Consider the following 17,528-nt stretch of genomic DNA (forward strand, 5'->3'; position numbering starts at 1 on the left):
TCTGAGTCAGGCAATATTTTCATTCTGATTCTGTTATTGTACATGTTGATGCTCTCTCCAAGCTTTGAGTCATTTGTATATCTGATCCAAGTTGTTTATAAAAAGGTTAAAAGCACAAGTTGACATTGATGCATCAAAAGGACTCTGTGGATGTCATATTTAGCTAACTAAATCATCTAAATTGTCTTGTCTAAGAAATATCTTGGCCAAACATCTTCTGGATATTTGCACATGGCACCTTCTGGGTGCACCTGTCAGGAAAGTCTTCTCAAAAAAGGAAAAGAGTTTGCTTTGACTTGCTTTGTTCTTAGTAAATGCATGCTAGTTCCTAAAGGTCCCAGCTTCCTTTTTGTTTTTGAGTGCCTCTCTTTAATAATCTATATTTTAGAATTCTTTCCAGGGATCAGCCGGTAAGTCTTTGATGTCGTTTTTAGAATTCATGCCTTTTAGAAAACTAGAATCACACTTACCCATCCGTCTGGCTTTCTAGTTTCTGTCTCAGTCTTCACGGTGTTTCAGTTACCGACAAGGTCTTAGAAATCATGCTTGCAAAGTCTTTTGGTTCCTGGGCTTTAATGAGTCTGGATTTGATAACCGGAATTTCTTTAAAGCGTCTGTGAGCGTTGCTCCCATCCTCTGTCTGGGTCTTCATTGGTTGTGTAAGTCAGGAGCAAAGCGGGAGCTGAGGATTTCTGCTTTCTCTTTGACGTCTGTTAACATGACGCCATCTGCACCCAGCAGTGATCCTCCCTGCTCTTCCTCCGACACTAAGGAGCCCTCTATGTTGTGTTGTCCTCAGTATTTCTTGCAGCCTCAGCTCACTCTGGGCTTCCGCTTTCCCAGTACTCTGCCTTTGATCTCTGCCCTGCATTTGGATTCTTCCTCAGTCGGGAGACATGTCCTCCAACATTTGTACATGTCTGGCCTCCTGAGAGAGTTCCCTGGGGAGTCCCGTTGCCTCTCCATTTCCTCCATCTCTAGGATCCCTGAGTACTGCGGGATTATGTTTGTTTCTGAGAATCTCCCATCTCTCTTTAGCAATTGAATGTTTTAAAGTCTTGGGCCAAGGGCGCACATTTATTTTTCATTTTTTATCAGCCAAGGCTCTTTTGTTTAGGGTGGAGGGGATACAACACTGAAATTTATTACAAGGGCCTACAAATGTCTCTCAGAGGCTAAGGGCAGGGATTTGCTGGGCCTCAGGAGACGCTGGCATCAGGGGCTGGAAAGTCACTGGGTTTCACTGCCTCTGTCTCTCGTGTCTGATTCTCACTGGGCATCTGCTTCATTTTCTCTCTGCGCAGACGGCTTTCTCTGTTTTCCTGGACCTCATGGCAGAATCACAGCTCTTAAGTTTACATGTCATGACTCCATCTCCCCAAAGAGATGAGCCTGCTGTCTCTCCATCTTAAATTCTGATTCACAGGAGATAGAACCTAATTGGACCAGCTTGTCAGATGCCCACCGTGGTCCAACCAGCCAGAAATCATGCAGTCCAAATGTGTCCACAGGGCCTACTCATCTGCTGTGGATTAGACGTGCAGAAGTAGGGGGAGGAACACAGCCTAATAGTGATCTACTCTACACTCATTCATTCATTCAGCAAATATTTATCGCACATCCAGACACTGTTTTAGTTGTTAGGAACATTACATGGGAAGCAAAACAGAATCTTTAAAAATTCTATTTTGCTAAATGTGAGGTACATTTCTAACTCTTCCTGGTCAGCTCCCATTCCTTCTGCATCAGTAACTGTCTTGCTTAGAGCAGCATTTCCCCTTAGATACCCACTGACTTGGGATCTGCTCACTTGAGGGAAATATGCAGAAGAAACCCACAGATAAATTATCCAGGGACCTGACCTTCCTAGAGAGAAAGCCTCACGGATTACAAAGCATGTCCAAGGGAGAGATGCAAACTGCCTTGCTGGCTCTGTGGCTAGATCCCAGTCTGTGGACGGGTACGATGGAGAGAAGACAGAGGACCGGAAAGGCCAATTGTGTCCAGAAAGAGAAAGTTATAAGAGCTGCAGACTAGAATCAAATCAGAGCAGCCATAAATTCAAAAAAATTTTTAGATTACCACATATTTATTAAGCTTTTGACGTAAGATGTTAGGTCCTAGGTTCTATGAAAAAATGTAAAGAAATAGAACACACTTTCCATGCCCTCAAAGAGCTTATAGCTAGCTGAATAGATAAGCTAGAAAATAGATAATTAACACAGAGTTCTTGTGTTTTGAGGTTTGATCATAAATGCTGTAGGAATTCAAAAGAATGAAAACTGCCGAGACTAACTTAGGTGAGGGAAGGCTACACGTAGGAGATGAATGAAGCTGGGCTTTCAAGCATGGGCAGGATTCATAGGTGCCAAAAAAGTCAGAGAGTAATTTTATAGTGAGGATCCAGTGTATTAGCCTGTTGTACTCAGGGTTCAGGGCTTCAATCATTATGTGTTCATTCATTAATTCATTCATCAAACTTTTACTGAGCACCTACCTATGTAGGTGCTAGATATTGTGTGTATAAGGGTTACAAAGATGAAAATGATCCTGGTCTCTGGGGTGCTCAATGTGAGGGTCCTTTAAAAAAATAGGCATTATACACGCCCTCATTTTGATGACAGGATGGATATATGTAATCAACCAAACTAAATCGTTACAGTGACTTTAAAAGCACCTTCCACAGCCCTGATATTTAGCATGTATTCTGAGACTCTACCATCTGATGGGCACAAAAGCAGGCACAGGTCCTATACTCCTAGAAGTTATAGTCAAGTTGGGAGACAGTCACTTAAACAAGCAATTAGAATCGTGTATGGTTGAACACACAATAGAAGAAGTAGAGAGAAGCCGCTCTGAGAGCACAGAGACAACTAACCTCGCTGGTGAGTCAGGGGAGGAGGAGAGTGGAAGTCTATAATTGTGGTAGGCAAATTCTAAGATGACCCCAGTGCTCCCTGCTCTTGCTCTCCTCCCCTTGAGCAAACAGGACCTATGACTTGATTCTAACCTATAGAATATGACAAAGGTGAAGGGATTTTGCAGGGATAATTAAGATCCCTCAAGAGCTGATTTTAAATTAATCAAAAGAGGGATATCCTGGGTGGGCCTGACTTAATCAGGTGGGTCTTTAAAAGGAGGTCTAGAGGTCAGAGATGCAGTGAAGCAGAGACTCTCTCTCCATTGCTGGCCTTAAAGAAGTAAGCATCATGACTTCCATATCCACAAAGAAATGAATTATGCCAACAACATGAGGGAGCTTAGAAGCACACCCTTCCCCCATCAAGCGTCCATATGAGAATGCAGCCCAGCTAACACCTTGATCTCAGTTTTGTGACACTCCAACCAGAGGGCCCAGCTAAGCTATAACCAGACTCCTGATCCAAGAAAACTGGGAGATGGTAAATCTAGATTCTTTTAAGCCACTAAGTCTGTGGTAATTTGTTATGCAGCAATCGAAAACTAATACAACAGTAGGTTAGACAGAACTAACTAATGATGTCTTCCTGGAGAAGGAAGGCTTAGCGCTGAGGCCTTTAACCAGCCTTGCTGAACAACAGGACCCATGCTGAGTCTTCTGTATCCTCCCTGTGAAATCCAGGCCAAGTCTGTAGACAATAAAGGAGGTCTCTGTGCCCACCTGCTGAGGGTATGCTGTCTGGTACTCAGTGTAAATATCTACTTGATGTTTGAGATGAGGGCATAGAAAGTATATTCTTTTCCCTGCTGTTATAAATGTACCCCACTTTATGCAAATAATGTGATACTGACAAACTCAATCAAATTATATTTTTTCAAGTAGGATTCAATTTCCTTTACTTTTGGTTCATTTAACCAATTAACAAGGGTCTACAGAGCACCTGTCCTGTGCCTAGAACTACACTAAGTGTGATAGACTGAAGGAGAATTGAGATGTGGTTCTACCCTTTGAGGAGCTTGAGAGAGAAGCCTCATGTAGCAGAAAAAGTTAAAGAAGGATAAAACACTAAAAGTGGGGCTGAGGAGGTAAATGCTCAGTGCCAAGGAATAATGAGTCTGATTTTACAGGGTCCTTGCTCCGAGAGAAAGGAAAACATTGGGAGTGTCCTTAGCTTCCAGCTGAATGAATGCCTGCAACAGGATTTTGTGGTTTCTTAGCCAGTTATACGTAAATCTTGTTTATTCAGAATTTTGGAATAATTTCGAAGACACTGAGCTGAAACTTTGAGTTATCTGACCAATGTCTCAACAAAATTTATTCAATAAATAATGTTTACTGAATACCTACTATATCAAGTGCTATGCTAGGTATTGAGAATACAGTGATATATCTCTCAGAACGTTTTAAACTGTAGATAACAGAAAACCCATTCAAGTGGCTTAAACAATAAGCAGATTTATTATTTCACCAAAAAAAGGAATCTTGAAGCAGGTCAGCTCCAAGATTGCCTAATTTAGGAACTTACCAAGATAATTAAGGACCCAGGTTCTTTCTAGTTTTCCATTCTCATTTCCTTAAGACAATAGCTTGTTCTGAGCTGGTTCTCCTCATGGTCACAAGACAGCTGCCACTGCTCCAGGCACATCTTCACAATCCTGTCTAAGCAAAAAACAAGTACTGTTTCTTCCCATGTGTCTTTTTTATCAGTAAGGAAAACAAATCCCAGAAATCCTCAGCAGACTTTCTCAGCAGAATTATACCTCATGCTTCTGCCTAAACCAGTCAGAAACCCACTCTCTGAGGCAATGTTGGGGGCTTATCTCCCCTGAAGCACATGGCCTCAGAAGAATGGAGACCCGAGCAGAACTGGGGTTCTACCAAAAAGAGGAAGGGGAGGGAAGGGTGGCTCAAAAGGCCATCTGCTAGCGGTATCCATGACTGCTGCAATTAAACACAGTAGTAATGGCCGTCTCTGCACTGGGGGACAGAAACAGACTCACAGATGATATACGGTTAGAAATTGTGGCAAACACTGTGACCAGAGAGAACTGTGGGCTGGGAGAGAGACAGCAGGGTGATCCTAGTGAGGTCATAGCTCAAGAAAAGCTATTCAGAGGAAGTGAAAGATGAGTAGGAGCCAGCCAGGCAGAGGGTTGGGGGAAGAGCATTCCAGGCTGAGGAGCCCAGGGCAGCGGGGCACTGGGAGGGAGAGGCATGGAACGAGCAAGGGGCAGCAGGCAGGGTCCTTCCGGCAGCAGGGGAAAGAGTTTGGATTACATCCTAAGAGAAGTGCAAAGGTACTGAGGGTTTTAAGACAGGGCCGAGATGTGATCTGACTTGTGCTTTTAAAAGCTCAGTCTGGGGGCCAGCCCAGTGGCGTAGTGGTTAAGTTCGCACGTTCCGCTTCTCAGTGGCCCGGGGTTCAGCGGTTCAGATCCTGGGTGTGGACATGGCACCCCACATGCTGTGGCAGGCATCCCACATAAAGTAGAGGAAGATGGGCACGGGTGTTAGCTCAGGACCGGTCTTCCTCAGCAAAAAGAGGAGGATTAGTGGCAGATGTGAGATCAGAGCTAATCTTCCTCAAAAAAGAAAAAAAAAAGCTCAGTCTGGCTGCTGTGTGGGGTATGGATGGAAGGGCAAGAAGATATTAGGAGACTATATATTCATCCATGAGCTGATGGTGGCTTGGCGACAAGAGCGATAGAGAGAAAGGGATGGATGGCATTGTTAGTGCTCTGGGGGACACAAGGATGGGGCAGTCCCAGGAGTTCCTCCTGAGGTATACAGTGTGCTCGAGGGGCTAAGACACATGTGCATGCATAACTCTGCCTTGGTGGAGAGAGATTAAGTGCCCCGTGGGAGTTCAGAAGAAGGTCAGATCATGGGTTTGGGGACTTGTGGGGGGGGGGGCTGACTTCAGGGGGGCTTCTGAAGGAAGGTGTGCAAGGTGGGAAGGTTTGAAGGCTCTGCAAGGTGGGTCAGAAGATGCAGACCTGGGAAGGGCAGCACAGGGAGAGGAGCCAGCGTGAGGAACTAGCTTCTGAGCCTAGAAGGAGAGGAAGGAGCAGCAGCATTTGTAGGGCTCTGTGAAGGGGCCTTCTGGAAAACAAGGCTAGAAAAGTCACGGGGGTCAGCTTACCGAGAGTTCTTTCTGGCAGGCTAGGATAATCAAATAAAAAGGGGGCCAGGGGCTGGCCCCGTGGCCGAGTGGTTGAGTTCGCACGCTCCGCTGCAGGCGGCCCAGTGTTTCGTTGGTTCGAATCCTGGGCGCGGACATGGCACTGCTCGTCAGACCACGCTGAGGCAGCGTCCCACATGCCACAACTAGAGGAACCCACAGCGAAGAATACACAACTATGTACCGGGGGGCTTTGGGGAGAAAAAGGAAAAAATAAAATCTTTGGAAAAAAAAAAAAGGGGGCCAAAAATGTTTCAATAAAGTCTAGCTTAGCTACAAAACCACTTAGTTTCCTTAGGAATAATCAATGTGCTAATGGAGCTATGATTATTTATTCACTGGATAGACTAGCGTTATCCCTTCCTGCCGTCACTGCCACTGCAGGTCACTGGCCAGTGATTTCTGATTCCTTTTTGGAATACAGCCCCTCATCATTTATTGAGTACTGGTGCTAGGGATCCTAGAATGAAAAGGCATGGCTCGAGCTCTCAAGGGGTCTGAAAGTTGAGCAGATGAAGAGATAAACTGCAACAAATATAAGTAAATGTTTGGGAAGAGGTAGTACAAAGGAGGAAAAAATTCTCTCTGCTACCTGGACTTTGGGGCTAGATTTCAGAGAGGTGGTGACATTTAAGTGGACCTTGAAGGATGAGTAGGAGTTTGCCAGGCAAAGAAGTGAGGTGGGGAGTCCTCCCACACACAGGGAACAATCTGCAAAGACACAAGTCTTCTCAGTTCTCACTCCTCAATCCTACAAGCCCAATGGAATGTACAATTTTTTTTTTTTTTGAGGAAGATTAGCCCTGAACTAACTGCTGCCAATCCTCCCCTTTTCCCTGAGGAAGCCTGGCCCTGAGCTAACATCCGTGCCCACCTTCCTCTACTTTCTATGTGGGACACCTACCAAAGCGGAATGTGCTAACTTGACCGCTGCGCCACCAGGCCAGCCCCTGGAATATACATTTTTAAGTTTTCTTTTCAGGCTCTTGGGAGAAGCTTGGTGATAACTGGTGAGTTCTTCCATTTGCTACAAAGCAAGAGTTGGCATCTAAAGTATTTGACCCTCATAAACATGCATTTTACGTAATATTAACAGAAGTCAGGATTTTAGTAAGTGAAACTGGTCATACCCTCTACTCCCAATTATTCCTCAAGGAGGTTTTACTGATTTTCACTTTTCCAGGGCAGCAAGGAAAGGAATCTTAAATCTGTATTTTTGGAGACTGGTAAACACATCAGTCACCGGTGGGACCCCTCGTCTCTTCAGTTGTTCAAAGAAGGATGGAGAAGTTATAATTCACTGTCGTATCTGTCTCCCGATTTTGGCATTTGCAGGAAATTGGTCCCCTTTGAGCTTCCTAAGCCTTCATAATATTATCTCAGACTCAGATGGGCACCCAAGACCATCCTACCTCAGAAAGGTGTTAATTGCTGATTTGAGCTCAAGATAAAAAAACAAACACATCAAGACTGTGGATGAGGTGATGAGAAAGTGAGCAAGGAATTCGTTTAAGACTGAAGAGTACTCTTCTCTCACCCAACACTGTCATTTAAGGAGAGTGTGGAAATCCAGGCCCGGGGACCTGCCCTGACCTGCCGAGTTTGCTCTGACCGGAAGCTGCTGCAGAGGTGGAGGACACAGAGGACCAGCTGCGTGACAGAGCAGAAGCATTTTGGGGAACTGAGCCATCCCAGGCAGTATCTTAAGTACTTCCTCCCTCCTACAGGCTCCACCCCCCACTTGCCCTCTCTCTCTCTTTCCCTTTCTCTCATGGCAGGCTTAGGCGTTAGTTGCTGAAAAGTGGGGACATTTCCGGATGTCTTTGCAACATTGAGAAGTTGTCTTAAGAGAGGCTGCACCCCATTTGAGCACCAGGCCAGGAAAGGAAGGCCTGAGGGCAGCCCTACTCGGGGAGACACCTGCTGGTCCTCTCCCGGTCTCCTGGCAGCACTCACCGCCTCCTGGTTTGCATCTGACCATGTCCCTGGCTGAGGCCATCAGCCTCTGGAATGAAGGGGTGCTAGCAGCCGACAAGAAAGACTGGAAGGGAGCCCTGGATGCCTTCACCGCCATCCAGGATCCTCACTCCAGGATTTGCTTTAACATCGGCTGCATACACACAATCCTGGAAAACATGCTGGAGGCAGAGAAGGTGAGTGGAGGGGCCTTTGTAGTAAGTGGTTCCCAGCGCTGGCTGCTCCTTAGAAAGAACAAAAGCTTTAAAAGAACAAGAGCTTTAAAAGAACAGAAGCTGCCCAGGCCCCACCCCTAGACATCCTGATATAATTGGCCCGGGGAGGGGCCTGGACAGCCATAGGTGTTGAAAGCTCCCCAGGTGGTTCTACTGGGGAGCGAGGCTGGGAACCACAAGCTGTGGGTTATGCTCTCCTTTCTTCACCGATGCATTCAAATCATTCTGGAATCACGCTTTAATACCTTTATGAAGACTCCCCTCGTTGTGTTTCCTTCTTTGAACTGCTGACAACAAGAGCTCCATCTCGTTGCTTTGCACCTGATTTTAAAGCACCTCTTTTGGCTTTCCAAGAATATCTCATGTGAGCTTTGCCTGCACAAGAGACTAAGAGGAGTCACTTAAGAAAAATAGGTTGCATCTCAAGTGACAGTTCTGATCAGTGATGTGGCACACTCTTTTAAGGATTCTGAGGCTAGCAGAGGAAGTCATACTGTGATTGTTTGATGATGTCTGCCAAGGGCATGGTGTGGGATGTCTTAGCATCTTTTTCAAATATTTTTTCTCTCTCATATTCCCAAGTATGGGGTTGAGTGTATCAATAATCACTTTTGGATTGGTCCTGGTAAGCAGAAAGGATATGGAGTTTGGAAGCAGAAGATCTGGGATCAAATCCCAGCTCTGCGTTTCTCTGGATCTTCCGGCTTCAGCAAGTCATGTAGACTTCTGGTCTCAGTTTCTTGAGAGGTTAAACATCATGAGGATTAAGTGAGACACCAACTGTGAAAGTGCTGTGTAACTTCACACCACTATGTAAATGCTAGTTCTTATTTTTACCTTTTACTGCCAGTCTTTGCAAGAAGGTATGGACAGATAACTGACTCCCCAGCACCCTCAAAGAGCCAGTTCCTCCCACAGCCATCCTTACTGTGACCAGCTGGGGAGCCAAGAAGAGGGAGGAGAGAAGCCTCTTGGAATGCCTGCACAGCCTGACAAGTCCACCTCAGGTCCAGGGTGGGCCGACAGGAGCGCCGAGGGCCCCCGCTGTTGGGCTGGAGAGAGGACAGCGGCTCCCACCTTTTCTCAGGGGCCTGCCGAGGGGCTGACTCTGAGCACCACCGATTCCAAGGGCTACTGGAGACGAAGCGCACGGAAGTGCACATTGTCGGGGAGAAGAGGTTGACAATGCAGGGCAGCTAGTCGGAGTGCAGGGATGGTGCCGGGATGAAACGGGGATGCTCCTTGGCAGCAGTGAGGCTGCGTCGCCCCTGGAGCACCCTCAGCTGCTCACTCCCGCGCCTTCCTCCCACTGCTCTGGATTTCTCCTGGCGTTCTGCTGCTGCTGGCCTTCTCCCTCTCTCTGCCTTTCCTTGGTTTCCTGCGTGAGTCCTTGCTCCTGGCATTTTATGTGCATTCTTAGTTGTTATTATTTTAATTGTATAATATTTATATAATGAATTTATATAACAAACAAACATAATAATAATGTATATAACATTTTGCTATTTTCATATTTAACTACATTTATGTATTATTTTAATCCTGTCAGTAATCTTGAAAGGCAGATATTAATATCCCCATTTTACAGAGGAGAAAAATAAAGTTCAAGGAGATTACAGAAATCGCCTCCTGCCACGCCATTAGGAAGTGACAACACAGGGCATTCTCACCCTGGCCTTCTGACCTTCAAGACACCAGGTCCCTTCTAGCCTCACCCTCTGGCTCATCTCACACCTCACCACCACCTGGCTCCTCAGCCACCTAAGGGCCCTTCTCTCCGCAGGCCTTCGCTGCAAGCATTAACCGAGACAAGCACTTGGCGGTGGCCTACTTCCAACGGGGGATGCTCTACTACCGGATAGAGAAGTAAGCAGTCCAGTGTAGTACAAGCTGGGGAATTATGCAGAGAAACCCAGAGGGGGTCTCGGTGCTGCTAGACTTGGCGTTTGAGAGGTATCCTCCAGCCTCTGTAGGGAAACGTGACTGGACCTTCTTGGGGCAGTTGTGCAATAATTAGCACGAGGCAGAAGCCCTCGCTGGGGAGGGAAGGCAGGCCTGTGACTGGTTGTAACCTAGCTGTGTCACAGCTCACAATGAGCCTATGTAACACTACAACCTGGTGTTCAGCTGGTGTGGTACCCCACAATCGTCCCTGATGGGTCGTAGCCTGGGAGGTCCTGGTTGCAAATATTTTGGCCATCAAGGGAATACCCATGGTGGTCTGCTACCAGGAGGGATTGAGCTGTCGCACAACGAAGATTATCCCGAAACCATGGGAAACCCTTGCTTCGTTCTTGCAGTGAAATCTAATTCAGACACCAAAACGAGAATATGAACTGCTAACATTCTATGTATAAGACCATATTAACGCAGATAAATAAGTAGCGTATGTATTAATACAGAAAAAAGTTCACAGTAGATGTTAAATTTAAAACCAGATTTCAAAACTGTATGTATAACATAATTCCATTTCTGGTTCCCAGAATAGTCTGGAAAGCCATAGACCAAAACGTTGTCAGCAGTTCTTTCTGGGTGGTGAAATTGTATGGATTTCCCTTTTTTTCTATCAGCCTATCTGTATTTTTTTTTATGTGTTCACAGTCAATACAAAATAATTAGTAAAAACATCAATAGAAAATGCAAGTTAATGTCAATTTCCATTCCCCTGCCCCGAATACCCCAATAGCAAATAACAAGGAAAAACCTTCTGAGCATCAGTTTAAAATATTTTAGGGGATGGCAAACTGGCCCTTTGTAGAAATTCTTACATTAGTGTGCACAAGTTCTAGGGAAGAAGAATTTGGCTCAGGCTAATGAAGAACTTGCAGAAATGGTTGGAGCATGGTGTGAAGTGTGTGTGTTTGTGTCTGTGTGTGTGTGTGCACATGCACACGTGCAAGCAGCAGGTGAGGCAGGGCGTTGGCGGGGCAGAGGGGAGGCTGCAGAGAACGTCCAGGCATTGGGGAGGTGGCTGGGCTCTGATCCTGTGCAACTTCGAAAGACTTTGGTCCTAGGGTTTAAGATCAAAGGTGCTGTGCTCAGCTGTTGCTAGGGGCAACTACAAGCCGCTCAGAGGACTTCCAAGATGTAGATACAGTCAATTCTGAGAATGAGGACGAGCAGAAGTGAAGTCTCCCCCTCCCCCCCAAAAATCCCCTTAGACACAGAGGCAATCTGGGGATAGACAGCCTGGGATCCAGAGAAGATAGCAGGCGTTTATCTTTCAGGGGCATCATGCCTGTCTTCCTTCTTAACATCCTTCTGCTTCTCATCCCCTAGATTCTCCAGATGTATAGGATATGCAGGGAGGCCTGGGCGCAAATCCTGTAGTTGATCTTAAATCTCAAAAGACAAACTCTAAGGCCATCCTTTTTTTTAAAGATTTTATTTTTATTTTTTCTCCCCAAAGCTCCCTGCTACATAGTTGTATACTTTTAGTTGTGGGTCCTTCTAGTTGTGGCATGTGGGATCATGCTTCAACGTGGCCTGATGAGAGGTGCGATGTCCGCACCGAGGATCCAAACCGGCGAAACCCTGGGCCGCCAAAGCAGAGCGCGGGAACTCAACCACTCAGCCATGGGGCAGGCCAAGGCCATCCTTTAATTAGCTCTAACAGTCTATAATGAGGAGAGACAACTAGCGAAGAGGGAAGGCTCCCAGAAGAAATTTCTACGTGAAAATGCCCGGAAGTGCCAGACTCTGAAAGGCTCAGATTTTGAGTGAGTCAGAAAGATCTAGGAATAAGACCCAGAATTCAGAATTCCATTAGTCTGTGATTGATAATCGTTAAATCTGAGAGGAGTCTTCCAAATGGTATCTTTAATTCAAAACTACCTTTCGAGGAAATAATATAAATGAGGCACTATTCTCCACCCTGAGCTTCCTCCTTTTCTTTCGATCAATCCATAGGCACTGGTGTCCCCGTCCCAAGGATCTGCTCTTGATACTTTTCCCTTTTATCACCATAAGAGTGGTTGTTAAATGGTAAAATTTATGGGCTATCTTCCCAGAAAAACACACACGAGCACTTACCTTTTATATATATATATATATTTTTTTTTTTTTTTTGAGGAAGATTAGCCCTGAGCTAACTGCTGCCAATCCTCCTCTTTTCCCTGAGGAAGACTGGCCCTGAGCTAACATCCATGCCCATCTTCCTCTACTTTCTATGTGGGACGCCTACCACAGCATGGCTTGCCAAGCGGTGCCATGTCTGCACCTGGGATCCGAACCAGCGAACCTCGGGCTGCAGAAGCAGAACGCGCACACTTAACCGCCGTACCACCAGGCCGGCCCCTGCACTTACATACTGTTATGTGCAATTTCAAGGGGTTCAGTGTCCCCTGAAAATCAGTACATGAACCCTTAGGGCTCCCACTCTCTGCCATGGTGTTGACCTCCATCTGTAGCCAACCAGCTGCTAAATCTCTACTTGAGATCAACTCAGAATGTCTCTTTTCCTAAACCCTGTCAAGTTGACCTCTTAATCATCTCTGAAATCCACCCTGTCTCTCCATCCCCACCAGCACTGCCCTGGTTTGGACCATCAGTTTTCACCAGGACTATTGCAATCACTTCCAAACTGATATCCCAGCCATCAGTCTTGTCTTCTCCGCCCATATTCCACAGTGGTCTTCTTAAAAAATAAATGGGATCTGCTTAAGAACTTCCAGTGGCTCCCCTTACTAGAGGGTAAAGACCAAGTTCCCTTGCCTGTTCCCATGTGGTCCAGCCACTGCCCGCCCACTCACTCGTCTGTGCGATTACCCAGCCACACTCAACCACTAGGGCGGCAACCATTCTCTTTTCTGCCTCCTTTTATAGCATCTGTCTACTCTGTGACAGATATTTGCCTGTATATTTGTCTCCTCCACTACTCTGTGAGTTTCTTAAGAGAAGAAATCTTTATTTATTCACTCTTATATTTCAGTATCTAGCAGAGTAGTTAATAAATGCTCATTGAATTAATTAAATGAAAGCAAGCAAAATATAGCCTTTAAGGAACTTATAAATCAAAAGGGGGGAACAGGTCACAACACTAGTAACTATAACATAAGGCAGACTGGGGCAAGTGCTATAAGAGATATTTTTAAATAAGTGCCATGGGGACCTAGAAAAACTACTTCTTAATGAGTGGTTTGGGAAATCCTTCAGATTACAATCGGGTTGTTTTAGGGTGATAACGTTATGGGTGTTTTTTTCTCTGTTTGCCCCACTTTCCTGTGTTGCTCTCCTGTCATCACACAGTTCCACAGAACAAAGTTAGGGTGCATTTCTGAGAAGGCAGATGGTGCCTCAACGATGACTATGAGCAGACGGTCCCACCTCTCAGATCTCAGCCTTGTCACCCGAAAGGGGAAGGGAGATCTAAGCTGTGCTTCAGATCCTGGGCCTTATGAATCTGAGGGCCATGAGAGTAACAGCGAGACCCTTTAGATGGAGCTGGCCCCGAGAGGTCTTTTCTCTTCTGTCTTTGGAACTGGAAAGGGCAGGGCCCCCAGCCCCTGTCATAGAGGTGTCTGACATTTTGACTTCCTTTGGCTTGCTAAACTGCTCCATTATCCTGGATACAAGTGTATGAGCAGCAGGATTCTAGACCGCGTGGGGAGTTAGCACCGGAAGGATCAGGAACGTCAGTGGTTACTAAGAAATCTTTACAGGGAGTATGACAAAAATGAGGATTGTAAATCCTCTGCGCTCAGAGCTGGTGAAAAGGCCCAGCAAGGTTGCCGCTGCACTGGTGACCCCCTGCCTGGGGGGAGCGGGGGCTTGGGGACCAGCTCAGCCAAGGCTCTGACGGGGTGTCAGGGGGATGTGGGCGTGAAGAAAGTACTGGCGCCCAGCCCAGCAGAACCCTGCAGGAAGCTCCAGCACCTTGGCCTCCTAGGGGACACTGTGGGTTCCAAATGGCACCAAACAGAACCCCCGAGGAAGGGCTGGAGGGAGGTAGGGGCTGCGCCGCATGGCCGCCAGCGCTCAGGGCTGAGTGCTATTTTGGAATTTTCATACTGAGTTGATTCAGACCGCGTGCAGCGGGGAAACAGAGCCGTGTGTCAAAGTGATGCCCCAAGGGGGCAGCTCCCGGTAAACAAGTTGGGAGCTGAGGAGCGGCCTGGGGAGGCAGTTAGGGCGACGCTTTTAAAGATATTTTTAAAAATGGACATTTAATAGGGGCATCCCCACCCTGTTTTTAACACAAAGCAAGCACTTTGAATAATTTATCAGGTCTTTCTCTCTCCCTCCCACTGGGCCCAGATCTTTAGACATCCTGATGGACGGGAGAGCTATGAGCAGGATTTTGTTGGGCTCACACAATACCAGGTAGACACAGGTGGTGTTACTTCACAGCTGAAATACATCTGCTGAGCCAGCTCGCTGGAGGAAGGCACATTTGTAGGTTAACGCTGACAATCTTAAAGCGCACCCCCAGAGGACCTCCAGCTATCTCACAAAGGGGCCGTGCAACACAATCGAAGTTGTATCTAGCCATGGAACAGGACACCTGTGTTTCTGCCAGCCCCTCCTTCTTGGCTCAGTGAATCGAAACCAGTCCCTCAATCTAATCTTCCAGCTTAGAAAGAAGGAACAGGGATGCGTACTGTCTCCCCCTTCACAGGAATGCCCCAAAGGATCTAGAAATTTCCTTTTCAAGTCAAGAAGACTTGAAATGCTTCTTGCTTCTTGAGGAATGGCCTGCATGCTTTTAACAGGTTTTACAATCATCTTTATTAACAAGGATTCGTTGGAGAAAGCCATCCTCCTGTTTCAAACCCAGGCTGTCTTCTCCCTTTACTCCCACAGCCACTGCTGCTGTGGGAGTTACTTCTAACCAAACGATGACAGAATTCCAGCTTCTGCCCCAGCCACCCTGGGTACACACTCTGTAGGGCTCTCTTGGCCACCCTACCCTTCTCATCAGCTCAAGCTTTCCTGAGATCAGAGTTCCAGCTTCTAGAACCGTGTATTTTTATCTCCTGACAATACCTAATTCAGAATAGAGCTTTAAGGAAGCATGTCATAAACGACTGGTATATTAATTTCATTGTCAGAGTTTTAGAGCTGGACAAATAATATAATATTAATAATAGTGAACTACGTGTGTGCCAGGCACCATCGTAAGCACCTGAGTGCTTCCTCTCATTTGTTCTCACAACAGTCCTGTGAGGCACGTTCTATTATTATTCTCTAATTCTAAAGATGAGGAACCAAAGAGAAGTTAAATAACTTCCCCTTTGTCACTAAATAGTAAGTGGCAGAGCCAGGACTCAAGTCCATGTGGTTTTGACTCCAGAAGTCAGATCCTGAACGACATACTAGAAAGCTCCTCATATTATATGATCCTTGAATATAATATGCTCCTAGTACACAACATGCTCCTTATATTATTGACAAGGAGCCTGAAGCCAAGGAATCAATTTGTCAGGGCCTCCCAGCTGGTGGCAGAGCTGGTGGATCTGGTCCCCGTCTGTTGGCCCCTGTCCTGGGGTGCCTTCACTATACCACATCACCTCTTGAGGGTCCCCCCCAACCTGTGTGCAAATTCCAGGCTTGCCTCCAAGAGAAACCACCCATGGCAACTCTGGATCAGACAGTGGCCAAGGGACTTTCAGTTCAGTTGCCTGGGTGGGAGCCACAACCAGACAGCCAAATTTGTTCCTGCCAGGCCAGGGAGCTGGGGGCCGGGGGATAGCTTGATTTTTGCTGCTCTCACCCCCTGCAGCCCGGCAATGGCTCCCTCCCACCAGGGCCTCTGTGGAGGTCAGGGGCAGGCCAAGGAGCCCTGGGCAACTTCCTCAGGAGTGTGTGTCCACGTCCTGCCCACACCCCCATGGGCACTATTGATGAGGTCAGCCCCGTTCTCTGCCACAAATCCCACAACAGCAGCCCTGACGCACCTTGAGCCAGTCAGCACAATGCCAATCCAACAAGCAAAAGGGCAGTGCCAGGAGTACTGTTAGAAATGCCATCTGGCTTAAGTGGTGGCTTCTTATTTTTTTTTTTCCCAAAGTGTGTGTGAGGTGAGGGGAGGGGAGGGGAGACTAAGAAGGCCACAAAACCAAGAGCTAAGTTGAACTCCAAAGAAGTCAGAGGAGAAGGCTCTGAGCAGGAAGGTGATGTCGGTGGTTGTAGGAAGGGGCCCCTCAGAGCTGCGTCAGGCTGGCCTGGCCTTCTGGTGGGGAGTGAGAAATGAATCAGCTCACAAGACACAGGGGCCAGCAGGTGCTGGCTCTGCTTGGAGCTCCTGGGGGAGAATGAGAGCACCATTGGAAAGTGACAAGCCGGTCGTCAGAGAGGTGGGAGCTGTATGTAGTCAACAGACAAGAAAATAGCTGGCACCACCTGAGACTGTGGGGCACTCAGTGTTTCTGGGATGCACAACCCCAGGGGGCACCTTCCCATTGAGTTCCATGGAATACTGGGCTCAGGGTCGGTGAAAAACTAGAGCAGGTCAAAAGGGATTGGAGAGGCTTCTTGTCCCAGTGAGAGGGATGGGGAAAGGGAGGCAGGCACACATTTTATTCCGCCTTTATTCCTCCATGCCCTCAAGAGGTTTATTTTCTCCCTCTCTCCTGCAGATATGATTCAGCTATTAAAGACCTTAAAGAGGCCTTGACTCAGCTTCGAGGGAACCAGCTGATAGACTACAAGATCCTGGGGCTACAGTTCAAGCTGTTTGCTTGTGAGGTAAGGAAAGAGGGCCCAGCCTGGGCCGGAGTCGTGGGTAGTGGCCGAGGGGCAGCTGGCGGTTCAGATGCACAGTCAGCTGTTGACACTTCCACGAGCTTGGAAAAGGTATTTCGTCTCCTATGCCTTGGGACTCAGATTTTCCCTTAAGAAAAGATTCAGGTGATTACTCCAGGATCATCGTGGAGTATTCAGTTACCTTAGGGCACTCATTTTATTAATGTGAGGCTCAAAGAGATGTAGAAATGAGCTCGCTGAGCTCTCTGAAGGGAGGCTGGACACGACTGCATTGGCCTGTGAAAGTGTTCCTCATAATTTGCATAATTCAAATTGACAAGTTATTTGCACAGCATTATACTAACAAATCCAAAATCGTAGGTTCACTATCCATGCAGGGCCTACTGTAACCTTATTCTGTGCCCAAATTACAGACAATGCTCTTTGCGATTAATGGGTCGGACTCATGTACTTGATTGATACCCAAAAAGAGAGTGAGGATAATTTGGCACAAGTCTGTCCCCTCTTGCTCAAAGAACTTAAAGAACAAATT

The 17,528-nt window shown here is 46.8% G+C and overlaps 1 protein-coding gene across 3 annotated transcripts in view; it reads left to right on the forward strand.

The window, feature by feature from the left end:
• The first annotated feature begins 7,847 nt into the window (after window positions 1-7,847).
• NCF2 (neutrophil cytosolic factor 2) overlaps window positions 7,848-17,528 on the forward strand; it is a 30,144-nt gene continuing 20,463 nt past the window's right edge. Inside the window, exons 1-3 of one of the 3 annotated variants that reach the window (XM_014850294.3) lie at window positions 7,848-8,254; window positions 10,077-10,159; window positions 16,870-16,978. In XM_014850294.3, the coding sequence (XP_014705780.1) occupies window positions 8,081-8,254; window positions 10,077-10,159; window positions 16,870-16,978 (366 nt within the window). In that variant the 5' untranslated portion in view covers window positions 7,848-8,080. Of the gene's footprint in view, window positions 9,676-9,881; window positions 10,160-16,869; window positions 16,979-17,528 lie in introns of all 3 variants that reach the window. The other 2 variants (XM_070497711.1, XM_070497712.1) reach the window with 2 other exon arrangements.

This window comes from Equus asinus, chromosome 25 (genome assembly GCF_041296235.1).
Source record: "Equus asinus isolate D_3611 breed Donkey chromosome 25, EquAss-T2T_v2, whole genome shotgun sequence".
NCBI classification, from domain to species: Eukaryota; Metazoa; Chordata; class Mammalia; order Perissodactyla; family Equidae; genus Equus; species Equus asinus.